Source organism: Lissotriton vulgaris, chromosome 11 (assembly GCF_964263255.1).
Source record: "Lissotriton vulgaris chromosome 11, aLisVul1.2, whole genome shotgun sequence".
NCBI lineage: Eukaryota > Metazoa > Chordata > Amphibia > Caudata > Salamandridae > Lissotriton > Lissotriton vulgaris.
Window position 1 is genome coordinate 389,437,206 of NC_141699.1, and position 15,685 is coordinate 389,452,890.

Below are 15,685 nucleotides of genomic sequence, written 5' to 3' on the forward strand. Positions count from 1 at the left end.
TCAGGGTTCGCCAGGGGAACATGCTGTTTGCCTAAATTTAACACGTCCCTGTAAGGATGTCTCCATAGTGGCACCTATAACAGCTAACTTATCCCCTATACCCGGAACTAGCCTGAAGATGACGAGAGAGAGCAGGGGTGCGGGTACACCGATTGCCCCTAACACAGACTTAGCACTTTGTAAAGTCCTTACCTGGAACGTGGCAGGTTTAAATGCGAAGGCTCTGGACCCAACATGGCAAAGTTTTATTGAACAACATCATATTATAGGGCTTCAAGAAACGTGGGATACAACACAATCTTTTTCCCTGGATGGTTTTTGCAGCTTTTCCACCCCGGCAGTCCCAGGGATAAGAGGAAGAGCAAAGGGTGGTTTACTCATCTTGTGTTCCCTGGACTTAGTAGGGGTTTTCAAAAAAATAGATACCGCTTTAATAAATGCTCTTGCGGTAGAATGGACTCTCCCTAACTCAAAGATTGTTCTGTTGATTAACTTTTATAACTCAAAGGAGTCCGTCACTGTAAATGAACATTTAATTTCTTTGTTAAATTTTTTGTCAGCCTATAGGAGTGATTGCACCACCCCCTCGGAATTGGTTATTCTGGGGGATTTTAACATACACCCCTGTGAGGGAGGTTGTTTTAATGATAGATACGGGGGGATATCACCCGAAGCCATTCCCCATTTTGAACACACTGCAGAGGGCGAGTACCTAGAGTTCCTTCTAGCGAACCTAAATCTCTTCGAATTTGATCAGGGCATTAGCGAGCCGAGAGCCCCAACTTTTGTCGGAAGAGATGCCAATACAGTTATAGATTATATTTTTGTTTCAAATGGGGTCTTGGCAAAGGTACATGAGTACAGCGTAGTTGACCTTATCTCATCGGATCATCATCCTGTTCTCTTGTCCTTGGATTTAGATTGTTTTCACACTGGCAGTTCACCAAGCATGGCAGCCATAAAGGATCTGAAATCTAAAGAGCAGGGAAGGCGCCTGAAATGGGAGATGATCGTCCCAGAGGATTTCTTTCATGCAATTGCCCAAGAGACGGAGGACAGCATGGCAGTATGCTTGGACCCAACTGCAGAGGGCCCTAAGGTCCTGATAGCCTTCGAAGACATCTGCTCCAGGATTAGTAAGAACTTGGAACGAAGGCTGGTTGGGCAAGGGAATACAAAGACCCATAAATGGTTTAACAAGGAATGTTCGAGGGCTCATAGTGCTCTGATGAAAGCCATCAAACAAAAACCCAGAGATAAGTCCTTAGTGGCCAAGTTAAGGAGGGATTATAAAACCATAACCCAAAATCGTAAAAATCAAATTAAGGAGGAAGCATGGAATAGCCTACTATCAGTGGAAGTCCTGAGAGACAGCAAAAAGTTTTGGGCCATTGTAAATCAGCCCTTTTTTCCCGACAATGGGCAAACGGATTTAGACTGTGTCATAGAAGACAACAGATGGCTAGCCCATTTTGGCAAAATCTATGAGTCTACAGCCCCTGTCTTAACCGACAAAACCCGCGACCATACCAATCTGGTCATGGACTTTAACACCATGGAAGTGGAAAGGGCGATTAGAGAGACCAACAAACATAAGGCCCCGGGCCCTGATGGGGTACCAGCAGAACTTTATATACAGTACCCACAATTCTGGTCCAAAATTCTATCTAATGTTTTCAATGCTATCCCGACAGCTGGCTTCCCATCCTCCTGGTCTACCTCCATAATTGTGCCTATATTTAAGAAAGGGAACAGGGCGGACCCGGCCTGCTACAGACCAATCTCCTTGCTGGACTCTGCCGTCAAGATCCTAGGCAGAGTCATTTTGCACAGAATGGAGGATTGGCTGGAGGAGAGCGGGATCCTTTCAGACTTGCAGTACGGGTTCAGGGCACACAGAGGGACAATTGACCAATGCCTGAACCTTCATTTAATCATTAGTAAATACACTGTGGTGAAGGGGGGGTTTCTTTATTTGGGATTTATGGACCTATCCTCGGCGTTTGATTTGGTTAATCGTTCAAAATTATGGACCATCTTACACAATTCAGGATTGGACACTACTTTGGTTAGTTTTTTACATGATCTTCACTCTAATTTGTTTGCAACGGTTAGGACATCAAGGGACGGTAGGTGTACAGCAAAGTTTAGATCAGGGAGAGGGGTCAGACAAGGGTGCATCCTGGCCCCTCTACTCTTTACACTGTACATCAACGCCTTGGGGAAATTTCTGAACTCAGCCACCTTGGATATTCCGCGTATGGGGGGCCTACCTATTCCGGTCCTCCTATACGCGGATGACGCTGTCCTTATAGCGTGGACTGGCATAGGGCTTCAAAAACTTTTGGACCATTTCGGCCAGTTCATGGAAGCGCTTGATTTAAAAATCAATACCGTCAAGTCCCATGTTATGGTCGTTGGCTCGCGAAAGAAAAATATGAAGATTAGATCTTTCAGCTCCAACAATTCACCAATTTCAAGGGTGCCCTCCTTTTGCTATCTGGGGGTCACTTTTGACGAGAGAGGAACCTGGAAGCCACAAATGAAACTCAAGGAAAATGGAATAATTAGATCAACAACAGCACTCCTGAGCTTTTTAAAAAAATTGGGCTCGAAACCTATGGAAGCAATGACCAGGATTTATAGAGCTAAATGCTTGGCAATTGCTTCCTATGGGGCAGACATTTGGGGCTATGTTCCAGTCTCAGGAATACAAATTGCCGAAAATAACTTCATACGGGCCCTGTTGACTCTCCCGAAATCTTCCCCCACACATTCAACGCATAATGAACTAGGTATGGGGTACGTTACTGATCTTCTAAAAATGTCCCCAGTACTTTGCTGGATCAAAACCTGGACCAATGAAGAGATCAGCCTGAATCACTGCATCCTAAAGGATTGTTTATCTCTGGACAAAGCTCATACTATCCCGTGGCTGGCATATGTTAGAGCGGCATGTGCGAGGCTAGGGCGTCCGGAAATGTACTCTCTTCCGCAACATCTCAAAAAAGAGGATGCAAAGTGGGTGAAGCAACATTTTCGATCTTTGTTGGAATGTGAAAGAGAATCGGCTGAAATCAGTAAACCTACAGTCAGATTACTTTTTCAACTCTCCACCACTACAGAGATGGAACCCTACTTAAAATTTGTCACAAAGCCCTACCATCGATTTCTGCTCATAAGGTTTAGATTTAATTTGATCCATCTCATCCTTGGCACGCATACAGATTGGGGTACCCCAGAAAATTTTCCCCCTTGTACATGCGACTGTTTCTCAACACAGGACACTCTGCATCTGGTTATGCTGTGCGAACATTATCTGGTCCCGCGGAAAAAATTTCTTGTGCCCATTTTAAAACCTTTAAATTTCGTTCAGGTACGGCCAGCATTACTATATTTACAGATGTTGAACTCAGTGCCAGTTGCTTATGGCGTAGCCTGTTTTTTAGTAGCTGCCACCAGACAGAAAAAAGTAAGAACTGCCGCATTACTAACTCATGAACATTGATTGTTAGTATTTACTCTGGTGAGACTTATATCCTGTTATCCTTAGGTGTTCCCTGTATCTACCAAATCCCTTCTTATTAACGTCCCCTTTCCTTTGTTTTAAGCAGGAATGCAATCAACTCTCTCTACTTATTTAATTGTTTTTTTTTTAAAAATTCTTTTCCTGTATCATGTACTGCTTTTATGGTTTTAATTAACCGAATAAAGTTTTTTTGACTGACTGACTGACTGAGAATGTTGCGGATTTCCTATGGAAAATAGGTCCTAACTATAACTACCTACTGGCGAACGCCAGTAGGTAATATATATATATATATATACTTACTTACTTTTCAATATTGGGATATTGGGTCCATGATATTTCCTGCCATAGAGATTCCAACCTCAATACTCTGGGGGGGGGCACACCTTTTTTCAATATTCTCACACCTTTCTACAATACAGTGCATAGCCTGTAACTCTGCAGAGGTTGAGCCAGGGAGGGTTTATTTCTGTGTGTCTCACATGACATCCTGACATGGCACCAAGCATCTCATGGCATGCGCCACAGTCAGATGACCATTGGCTTGGTAGAACACTGGAGAGCAGAGACAGGCAAGTGCACCCATTCTGTGGGTGCAGGGAACCTGTGGTGCCCATTTTGATTATGGTCAGACTACAATGTTTTTTTATGCCTGTGATTAATTTCAGTTGAGCAGTATGATGAAATAGGTTGATTATAAATTTTACAAAGCAGCAGATTATGGATTTATCGCTATATCGACTGGAACATATGTTACAATAGTTTGTATATAATTACCTGGTGGGGAATGTTGGGTCATACTTGTATTCAATGATCTCGTGGGGATATCCAATCGACACGAGTCGGTCCAACAGCAGATAAAACCCCAACTCATCGTATTCTGGAGACTTGTACACTACAAGAAGAAAGGGAGATGATGAAAATTCACATTACACAGGGGCAAACACTTGAAATATTTTAGAACGGGGAGACAAAACCTTTTCTTTCATTCCTAGTTTGAAATACCTGGGAGTTCTGGGAAGTTATGCCTCCTTTAAAAACCTGCACCTTCAAGCCATTCAACGTAGCTGATGTTTAAAGGTCATTTCCCAAATGGAAATAGTCCCAAACTAATTTTAAAACTGACCCCACAGGATGTTTGAAAATGACCCACTGTCATAATGGAAAGAATCCTAAAATCTATTTGAATATCTGTCCACAATCTGCTTGAAGGCTTCCTGCCAATTTTTAGGGAAAGGGTCTCAATCACAGTTCACAATTTCAACTCCATTGGCATAATACTGTGCTCCCAAATTAAGAATCAATCATCCCAACAATTAACTTGAAATTGCCCCTGGCAAGCCAAACTGAAAATTCTCAATCATCTTTACGACAACTTGATAACCATCCTCATAATGTATCTATAACAAGCTTCAAGTAAGTAATTAAAACTCATGTTCTAGTATCCCCTGCGCTTTCCTCATAGCAAATGAGGTGGGTGAAGAATTCTGTTTCCTCAGCAGATTTAGCAGAGTTTTGCCCACACAGGGCTCTGCACAGTGCGGGGAGTCCTGCAAAACTCCGCTAAATGACGCAGAGCTGAGTTTTTTCTCTCAAGCGGCTCGCCAACGTTAAGTTGGCGAGCGCTCATGAGAAAAAATCATGCATGCGGTGAGATTTCTCAACAAGGGCGGTCGCAGCAGGCCGCGTTGAGAAATCTGCTGCTCGCGTTGAGGAAGCTGCACCTCGAGTAGAATATTTACTTGAGTGGCAGAAAACAGCAGCACCCTCTGGCATGACGCATCGTGCCATTCGCGCTGATTTTATAGCATGGAACTCCTGGCAATAAACGTCAGTGCGAGCAGTGCGACTTAACAAGCTCCATCACTTGCGGAACTCCACGGAGTGCTGCATAGTTTTTCTGGCACTTCAGAAAGATCCACAAAGTAGAAATCCACGAACTCCACCCATGCCTACTTTGTCCCGCCTCATTAAGAGAATGGGACTTCTGAGAAGGGAAAGGGCCTGTTGCTTTCTGGTTGAGGTAGGGGCCTGCCGGGGTGGTGTAGGAGCCTGCTGCATACATTCGACATTGAAAGAAGCTGACCTTGTCAGAATGTGCATTCCACCCTTGGTCATCTCATAGAGGTGTTGAATATCAGGGAATAGGTGCAGCAGTTTCACAAGGGGCCTTCAGATCTTCTATGCACAACCTCCCCTCAAGAATTATTATGATACTCCATACCGAATTTAAGGAGCATGATGTCTGGATAAACTTGATTTTGGAAATGCTAAAGTGAAAAGGTAAAATGTTTGACCAGGACCTGATTTTTTTAGATAAATACAGACAGAAAAATATGTATCCATCATTACATGTTTTTATTTTTACATATGAAAAAATATGGAGTATAAGCCTTCTCTTGATTGACCTTAGATGCTGTCAATCATGGCTGCAAGTTAATAACTGTGCAGACTGACGTGCAGGGGAGTTTAAAAATTGGGCAAGTTTTACTAATGAAGCTTTAAGCAATTACACATGTAAGAAAATGCGTATGTCATTTAAGAGTGTTGCATTTGAGTGTTATGTATGTCTTCTTATACACTAAAACCCATGAGCCATGCAATTGTAAATGCACTTTTATTGGTTACAAAATATGGATATATACTCAGTTGGAGTTTATTTTCTTCACAAAATGTTCAATAAGTATGGATAAATGCAGATAAAAAGAGCAACAACAAAAAATATGGATAGTTACAAATGGAAATGTTTAAAAAATAAAAACCCTAGTCATGTTCTACTGTGACTATCATTGGCAGCTTATTCTTATTGGCCCTATTTTTACTTACAATTTTATAAAAACTCATATCTCTGGTCCTCCTTATTGGATTTTTGTCACTTTGGTGTCATTTTGTTTATTACATTTTACTCTATTTTTCTTTTTTTTTTTGTTTACATTTCTTTTATTGATTTTCAACATGGAGAAAATAACAAACGAGCCAGCACGCTGTATGGTCTTCGGGATGCAACCTGACAGTTGTATGATTATGTTCGGCCAGTCAATGAGAAGATAGAGAAAAAGAGGCCGGGAATCTGGGGATCTGGGTGTCAAAGTGGGAGTCAACGTCGTCAAGTATCTGCCGCCAATATGCCCCCAAGGAGGGACACTCCCCTAGTATATGGGTAAGGGTACCAAATGAACCGCATGCTCGCCAGCACAGTGGGCTTTGGGAAGGGTTACCTCTATACAGCCGCACAGGTGTAAGGTACCACTAAATAGCCACTTTAGTGGCAGTCTCAATGGAAGCGACATTACACGCTGTGCGTCGGGCCCTATAATAAATGTCCATCCATTCTTTCTGCGTCAGAGCCCTACCCAATTCCCCCTCCCACTGAAGTTGGCCAGGAGTCTTCCCAGAGTCAGGAGTGCTTTTAGTAAAGTTATATAAGTCCGACGTTAATCATGCGTCACTATGTCATGTGAGCAGCCACTTCTCAAACAGAGTAAGGTGTCTCTCCGCACCCTCCCGCACAGCACTGTGGAGAACCAGTATCAGATCTGTAAGTATCGATAATGTTTCGTCTCCGGAATGCCATGACATTTCCGAAGGTCAGGAAAAAAACGGGGTCCCAAAATATCAAAAAGATGACCAATGGAGCGACAAGCTTCTTTGGACCAGTGGTGTAACCTTCTAGGATCGAGACCCGGAGTGAAGTCAGGATGTTGTGCTATGGGCGTGATCGGAGACAGAGTGCCGTAAGGCTCCTAGAAACCTCAACCTTATCCCAGGCCAGTAGGATAGGGTCACTTCCGAGAGATACAAATTGCGAGGTCGCCCTGTACGCGCGAGAAAGGGGACTCCCCATACGGACTGGCCAGCATGTGATCAGTCCATAAACAGTCAGTGTTTCTCAGATTCCGGGCGTGACCACTCCACCAGCGCCCTCATTTGGGCTGCCCGCCAATAAGCTAAAAAGTCAGGGACACCCAAACCCCCCGCCACTGGGTCTCTATAGGTAAGTTCCCTGCGCACCAGAGCCCGCTGGTCCCCCAGACAAAGCGGTCCATGTCTCTTTGTAACGAACGTAGGACCCCAGCTGGCAGCACCAGTGGAAGCGTGTGAAACAGGTAGAGAATTTGGGGCAATATCACCATTTTCACTGCCGTTTTGCGGCCAAACCATGAGAGAGAATGTGGTCTCCACTTCCCAAGGGAGGCAGGGACTTGTCTCAGAATTGCTGTGTATTACTCCATTTTTCTAATTCATTATAGGATGTTTATTGTTTTACATTTGGACTTTAATACTGTTTTACTAATAGTGGTTGAAAACTTTACTAATTGACTCTGAGTTAAGCCTGTCTGCTCTGTGCCATGGTTACAAGCGGGTTAAGCTCAGGTTTATTTAGTGATTTTAGTTGTTTACCATGACAAGGACTCTGGTTATTACGTGCATTGGATACTTACCTTCCTCAAATATTAACTCAGGGCTCGATTTATACTGTGGCAGATGAATTAAGTACAGTCACCAGGTTGGAGTATTCTACTCCGACCGTGGCGACGGTACACCACCCACCATAATTAGAAGTAGAGATGTCCGCCGGTCCAACAGAGATCAATAGCATTTGCAGGAACCGCCGTCAGGTCAGCTCCCGTATACCCATTGATAGTTTGACAGCTCCATCCACATAATGTAGCCATACGTTAGACTTTCAACTTTTTTATTTTTCAAAAACAAAATCCTAAACCGAGATTTTGTTTGTGAAAATAAAAAATAAATAACATTCTTGCCATGGGAGCTTTCTTTGTAATTTTGAAGTTTTCACTGCCCCTTACCACCAGGTTTAACTTGGTGGTGATGAACATTAAAAACTGACCATGTGATGGCCACTTTAAATAGGGCCAGCGAACACAATGGCCATACCTCTGACAGCTCTTTCTCTGTTGGAGGTGAATGTAGGCTGTAGAGATGGAGCAGTCCCTGCCGTCTATTTACTGAAGTTCCACCCAACTCTAAATGAGGCGTGTTGAACTTTGGCACAGAGGGTACTCTGTTGATGTTGCAAAGGAGTACTCTTCCTTCCAAATCTAAATCAGGCCCTCATTTTGTACAGTGGAGGAGCCATCAAAAGTCTGTTCAAATGGGTGCAAGGGCTGGAAACCTTGTGCCCTCATACAATCAGGCCAACGGTGGGCATCAGGAGTTTGCTTGTTTTTCATAGAGTAACAAAAAAGAACTTAGCACTTTATGGCATACATGTCGTTCACCATGGGTTTTATGCAACGCATCTCATGCAGCAAGCAGTTCTTTGTGGCTTGTTTTTATTGTCAGATGAACTTTCATCTTATAAGTTCCTGTGTCCGCTGTGCTGAAATTCATTTGAGGTCAATGAGAATTCTTCTCTTGTCGATGTACAGAAAGAAATTGGTGCTGAATGAGACCCTGAACATCAAAGTGAGTTGAAAGCTATTTCATATAGATAAGATCCTATGTTATCAGGTATGATATGAGTCCTCAGTGACTTTTGGTACCACTAAAAAAGTCTCCTGCGCAATTCCAAGACTCTCTACAGCAAATTTGGAGGGCAACCTGGGTCCACAAACTTGCAAGTACCTCTTGGAGAGAGAGCAACCAGTTGAGATACTTGTGGTCCTCTAGTACAGCTTGGCCTTTTCAAATAAAATCTAGTTCTAAAGATACCACAAATGAGTGTTGCATACTCTTAACCGTAACAGGATTTGAGTTCCACGCGACAAATCAGATTCCTAGTGACAAACCCTCTAAGGAGGTCGATTGATCTTTAGCCAAATCCTTTTATTCGTCGGTTGAGCTTACCTTCCTCTAACATCTTTATACTTCTAATCTCTTTATACTCGTTTTTTGGTACAGAGGTACCATTGACTGAGACCTACAAATCAACAATGCCATAAACACCCGACCCAGCTGCTAGATCGCTTAACGTGTACCTCAAGTGGACCCAGAGCAATGCTTCTAATGAAACACTGGATTAATTTCAGTATGAGAGCTAGCTTTTGGAGATCTTATTCCCCTAAACATAAAGAGAAGTATAGGAAGAAAAGAAGAAAAGAAGAACCAATCAGGACTCGTTTAAGTTTTGTTTTCAGACATCGGTCCTCATTGTGTACCTGTAGTTTAATTTGAAGCTTAAGATGTATTGTAGTTTTATTCTAAACCACCCTGCAACCTGTGTCAGTGAAAATAAATATTTCACAACAATCTAACTTCTTTTCTGTGCCTCCAGAATATTTACTACCCCCACAGGACCCTCTATGAAGGATGGTCAATTCTCTTCACTCGATTTATTACCTGCTCTTTTCATTTAGGCCAATTGAACTAAGCTCCACTCGGAGCCTTCCACAACAAGCCTTTGGACCTCAGATACATAACACCCAAGGGTGAATCTTTTACAATTATAGTGAAGACAAAGGTCCGGGGGGATCTTCATCTTATTATTTTGGATGAAGAGGCCAACATGTAAGAGAAGTAAGGTAAAAATCACACATGAACCTATATCTTCCTCTCATGCAAATATATGCAAATTTGGCTAATCTAGCATATATTGTAGAAATTGGAAAATTTTGAAACATTTGCATAGCGTCTTCACTCAATTGCTTCAGTCAACGCCCCTCCTGCCTTCACAGGGAAAGGGGCAATCTGTGGCCTAGCCGACAGAGTAGCTAGAGTCTAGCAGCTTTTTTGCACAAGAAGGAAGACATAAGTCAATAATTATTCTCTTCCTAATGCCATTCTAGAAAAGGTCATAGATTTGCCCTCTGAGGTAAAACATTGTTTTAGCCTTCAACAGGTTAATTACTAGAAAAAAGAAAATGTTGTTATTTCTGTTTTTAGGGTAATCCTACTGGTACCCCACTGGCAGGTGTATTACAGGTTTTGCAAAGCTTTTCAGTTCATGACCAAGCAACAGCCTGACAAGGACCAACAGCATCAGTGAAAAGACTAGATTTCAAGTCAAATCTAGATCAACCACTTCTCCAGCAACCACCAATCGAGATTTGCCAAAGAAGTCACACTGACTTCTATTAAGGATGCAATAGTTTCATGTGTTTAACCCAACTTCAAAGTCTTTGAAATTTTGTTACATTTATTGTTCAATAAACCATGCCCTCAATAAATATTTTTTAAGTCTAAAAAAATAAAATCTGACTACCAAATTATCCGAAAGGTAAATATATTTAGGTGCTGTGAGAAAATTCCCAGTTTTGCATTGTCCCCCTATTTTTTACTGACTTTTATTGCTAGGTTTTAGTCACTGCACACTGGTGCACAGCTGTCCAGTGCCCAGTGTGTGTGCTCTGACAACTAAAAGATGTTTAAATCGGATAATCATGATTGGCCTATTTTATTTTATTCGATGGCATGAAAACTTAAATGTCACCTGTGGACTGCAGCACTTATTGTCCATCCACCAGTGTGTCAAAAGGAAACATGGCTACAGGTCTACTATTGTAATTTGACTGCTTCAATGTAAAACCTGCAGTGCAATCAGTTAAAATAACCCTTTTCAATAGGATAAAAACATCCTTTTTAAATTGATAAGTCAGCCCTATGTACCTACAAGGTAGGGTGCACAGTATTAAAAAGAGGAAAGTTAATGTTACTGTGACCTTACAGTGAGTAGACCCTAAGAGCTATTTTCACTATGGCAAGTCTAGCTGTCCTATGTAGAAAACTAGAGAACAGATTAAAATACTAATATTGCTTTATCAGGAATGGGACAATCTAGAAAAAAAATCAAACCACTATTATTAATAGTTATTTAAAATCCAGTTCAATAATGTAGTCAGATTTTTTATAAATATGTAAGGAAAAGTAACTTTCAGAAAGTTACCTGCCTGGACTGTCAGAAGATTAATTAGCATAACCCTCTGTCAGCACTCTGCATGTGCTCAATACATTCGGAGGGTCAGAGGTTGATATGCCTCCCAGGAGCAAACAATAGGCTGACCTGAATGGGTAGAGATGACCTCTCTAAACTCCTTAGAATATTTGGAGAAGGGACTGTGGGCATCCTGTGACACCACACTGTCAAATCCTGCTTGACATGTCTGTTAAGCAATATGTAACACTTGAGGTGGACTTAAAGGAATAAGAACAGGATGCCAGAACAATTCTTGTGTATAGTTTGGCTGGTTGCTCAAGGGTCCTGCTTTTGTCCTACTGGACGTCTGTCTCTGGGTTTGTTGTGGATACATTGCCTGATTTAAGTTAGACGTTAGTGTTACATGTGGGAGTACACTATGATTACCAGAGTACACTCCCCACTCACACTGTCAGCCTCGAAGTCCAAGTTTAATTTGGCCGAAGACTTTCGCCATTTTGAAAATGCCCTGAGAAATGGCATTTTGGGCTTGTTTGCAGTATGGCAAAAAGGAACAACTGAAAACGTGGGTATGGTTGCCCCTATGAACTTTTGCCTCATTGGGTAGGTAATGCCCACACACTATCTAGTGCCAGGCATAATTATGGCACTAAAGGCACCTTCATCAGAACAGTGCTTGCACTGTGAAAAGATATCAGGTAGATTGGAATCTGTGACCAGTGAGAAGGACTTGTGGAGGTTGGACCCTCTTCCACTTGAAATCCAAGGACAGAGAGATCTCCAAGGATCATAATGTCGATCCCCTGGGTGGTTCAGGGAACATAAAAAAGCTGACATGGACATTCCTGTGAAGAATCCTAGCTGACCAGTGGCAACTGGATCTGGACTGAACTTTGCTGCTTCCCTCAGGTTAACGCACTCCGAGATTCAAAGTGCTCCTGTGAAGTCCCGGGACCTTGGAATAGTACTCCTGGGGTTATTTGGGTACTGAAAGAAGTATGGTAACTTTTCAAAATGTTTGCTCCATAGCTTCAAAGGGAACGACTGTGAAAAGTGTCCGACTGGCAGATCAACAGCATCAGATTGAATTTCAGGTTTGTATTGCCCGGAGAAGCATTTTTCCTCAGAAAAATGATAAAGTAACTTTTCAGATTGGGATTTAGAAACTTTTTTTAACTTCCCTGCTTCAAGGCCCTAGATTGAACAACCTGCTTGGTGGATACAATCCATGTTACTTTGCGGTCAGCCTAAATTTGCGCCTTGATCCTGATCTACTGTGACTATTGACTACTGTTGGCGCTTTGCAATTTTCTAACCCATTTTCGCTTGAGGCTTTAAAAAGTCATGTCTCTATTTCCTCTTATTCAGTATTTGTCTTTTTTGGTGTACCTTTTACTTATAACATTTTCTATATTTTTATAAATTGGAGTCAGATTTTTTTATTGTGTTGCATTTCCCACATTTTAATTGTTTTGGTACTTCGAAATGCTTTACACATTTTCGTTAAGTTAAGCTTCTTTGCTCTGTGTCATAGCTATCAGTGGGAGAGCTCAGGTTTAAATTAGAGAAAGTTTTTACTGGACCTAACAGGATAGTGACTTTATTACTTACGGTTGGCACTAATCCATCTCAACTAACAAATCACTAACCTTCAGCTGTGCAAGGTGTGGGGTGAGCCACAGGCCCAGTTCCTTACCCTACAGTGCCTAACCTCCGCCGTGCACGACTTTCAGCAATGGGAGTTGTCCTCAGGGCCTGACCTTAGTCCCCAAGTCATGTAGTTACGACCAGAAGACTCTACTTTTAAAAAGTTTCAGTATCTGGAGTCTCCCACTGGACCAACCATCCAGATGCACACAATTTGCCCAATTCTAAACCTTTTTTATCTGCTAATTGTTTCTAACTGACTGATCAACTTTACACCAAATCACAAAAATCTCCCATTCTGAGTGAACACTTTTACTTTTTTCCAAATTTGGATACATTTTATTGTGCTGATTTGAGAACAAAGTTTCTTATGGGAGTTAACATTAGAAAGCAGCATTTTATGGCCTTCCTTTTTCTTGCCCCCACTTAAAAAATCAGGGCAAAGATGGATGAAAGTTTAATGAAAATTTCTCAAATGGCACCAAAGTTAACAGAAAAACAAAACAAGCATAGGCATAGCCAATAGGTCTCGCCTTTGGGACCTTATACGTGTTTAGCTATTCAACAATTATTGTTGTTGCAGTAAGGATATTGTGCTGCATAACTAAATACTTATAAGGTCCCAAAGGCGAGAACTATTGGCTATGCCAATACTTGTTTACTTAGTGCACAGTCATGCCGCTTTTCTGCCACAACAGCCCTGTACAGATGATAAGCAGTGTTACTACCCAATACATATAGTGAGAAACAAAAAAGAAGGACTAATGTGGGTCCAGGGTCACCGTCTTGTAAAGGCAATAATAATCATGAAATATCATGAAAATAATCAAGCAAAATGTGCGAGCAAACAAAAAACAATACTAAGTGTGCAGCTAAAACACAAAGCCGTATTAAAGATGAGAGGATGTGGCCTAACGACTAGGGCGGTCGACCTCAGAGCAGGGGAACCGTGTTCGAGTCTCGGCAGGCATGCTAAACATCCTGTGATTCTGGCAAATCACATAATCTCCCTAACAAAAATGAATGTGTCCGTCTGTAATGCAACTGGTGCTTATGCAAAGCTCTCTGATACCTTCGGGTCGATTTCACACTAGATAAAACTCCCCAAAGAAAGTGAGCAGCCAAAAATGCTAATAGGTCCTTGGCTAGTTTTTTTGTTGATGTATATATATATATATTCACTATACCCTATTGTACACTAGTATTTCTATAGCACCTTCCTCCCTCTTGTCGAGGCACCAAAGCACCTTCAAGAGGGTCAGATGAGTAAAAGCATATTCACTAGTCCATGGATGGGAGTAGGCTGTTAGCTGTGGTAACGCGTGCTTGAGTTGAATGTTGGCATTGTGCTTGAGACTGGGAGTGAGTGCTCCAGACCTGGTGCTGTGACACGTATGCGCATCTTAAGCATGTGCCTGTATAGGAATGTGAGGTCAGGAATGCAAGGGCCAGTATAAGCTGGATACTGGTCTGACTATTCACTGAACCTGTTTTTGGAAAAGATGGGTCTTACTTTCTCTTTCGAGCTCTCAATGGTTATTGCCGGCCCTCCTCTTTGAGAGTACATGCCAATGCTTGAGGTGTTTTTTTGCAAGAGGGATAATTTGACATGGGCTGTCCTGGACCCGAGGCTTTTTCTTTGGTTGCATAATTTGAGTTTGGATTGTAAGAAGATTGTTCCCATCACCTGGACTGTCCGATGTGCAAGTCTAACACACTGAGAGCCCCCATACCCCGTGTTCCCCCTAACATGGTCCTAGAAATGTGATGAAATTGTACACTTTAGAGTCCATATGTGGAAATATTTGTCCAAAGCGGGTGCTGCTGTTCGTGAGGTTTTTTTGTGTACAGTCAGAGTAGACTTCGTCAGGGAATTTGCATGAAGTGGGGCTGAAGAAAATAGACTTTTCTTTGTACTTTGTATTGGGGAGAGGTGATCGACGATTTCCCCATGAGCTTCTCCTGTGTCAGCGTCTCTGGTGAGGCAGGCACTACAGTGGGCGCATGCTTGCTGGAAGAAGACTCTGAGCTCTGTAAGAGGGCAGCATCGGAGGTCCGGCGGGGTCGCCTACCCACATCAAGGATCTATTACCAGAGACTGGTTGGCAGAGGTAACACAAGCGGGCTTAAAGCAGAGTCCTTGACTAAGCGGCTCCTCAGTGTTTAAGAGAAAAGGCCAGAAGAAAGAGCGGTGGGAAGCACCCACAATATTAGAGAGCCCTGGAAGGGCTTACAAATGGTGATCTAGGGATACCCTCCGTATTGGAGATATGGAGGCAGTAGGACATTTGAACAAGCCCAAAAGGAGCAAAGGGAGGGTTTGATCAGAGGGCAGAAGTAGGATACATCAGTTGAAGCACAACAAGGGAAGCTCTGAAGGCAGTGCACTGCGAGCCCGCTCCCCATAATAATACCCATCCTGATGTCTTAAAGAAAGCCCGCCGCCTCCACAGTGCAAAACACATTGCTGTTGCCCGAAATTAAATTCAGATTTGCTATATCTGAAGAAAATCAGAAAGAGATTTAACGGGCACGCAAAATTCTAGGAAAAAATTAGACTCCTTAGTAAACAAGCATTGGCCGCGCGGCTGTAAACCCCGCGCGGCCGTGGAAGTGAAAGTGATCACGATGAAGCGCAGTGCTTAATGAGTATGACGAGGAAAGCCATATGG

The 15,685-nt window shown here is 42.5% G+C and overlaps 1 protein-coding gene across 1 annotated transcript in view; it reads right to left on the bottom strand.

Moving 5' to 3' along the window:
- LOC147679841 (cytosolic purine 5'-nucleotidase-like) overlaps positions 1 to 15,685 on the bottom strand; it is a 242,758-nt gene that overhangs the window by 170,543 nt on the left and 56,530 nt on the right. The window contains exon 3 of the mRNA XM_086943402.1: positions 4,307 to 4,424. Within this exon, the coding sequence (XP_086799528.1) occupies positions 4,307 to 4,424 (118 nt within the window). The remainder of the gene's footprint in view (positions 1 to 4,306; positions 4,425 to 15,685) is intronic.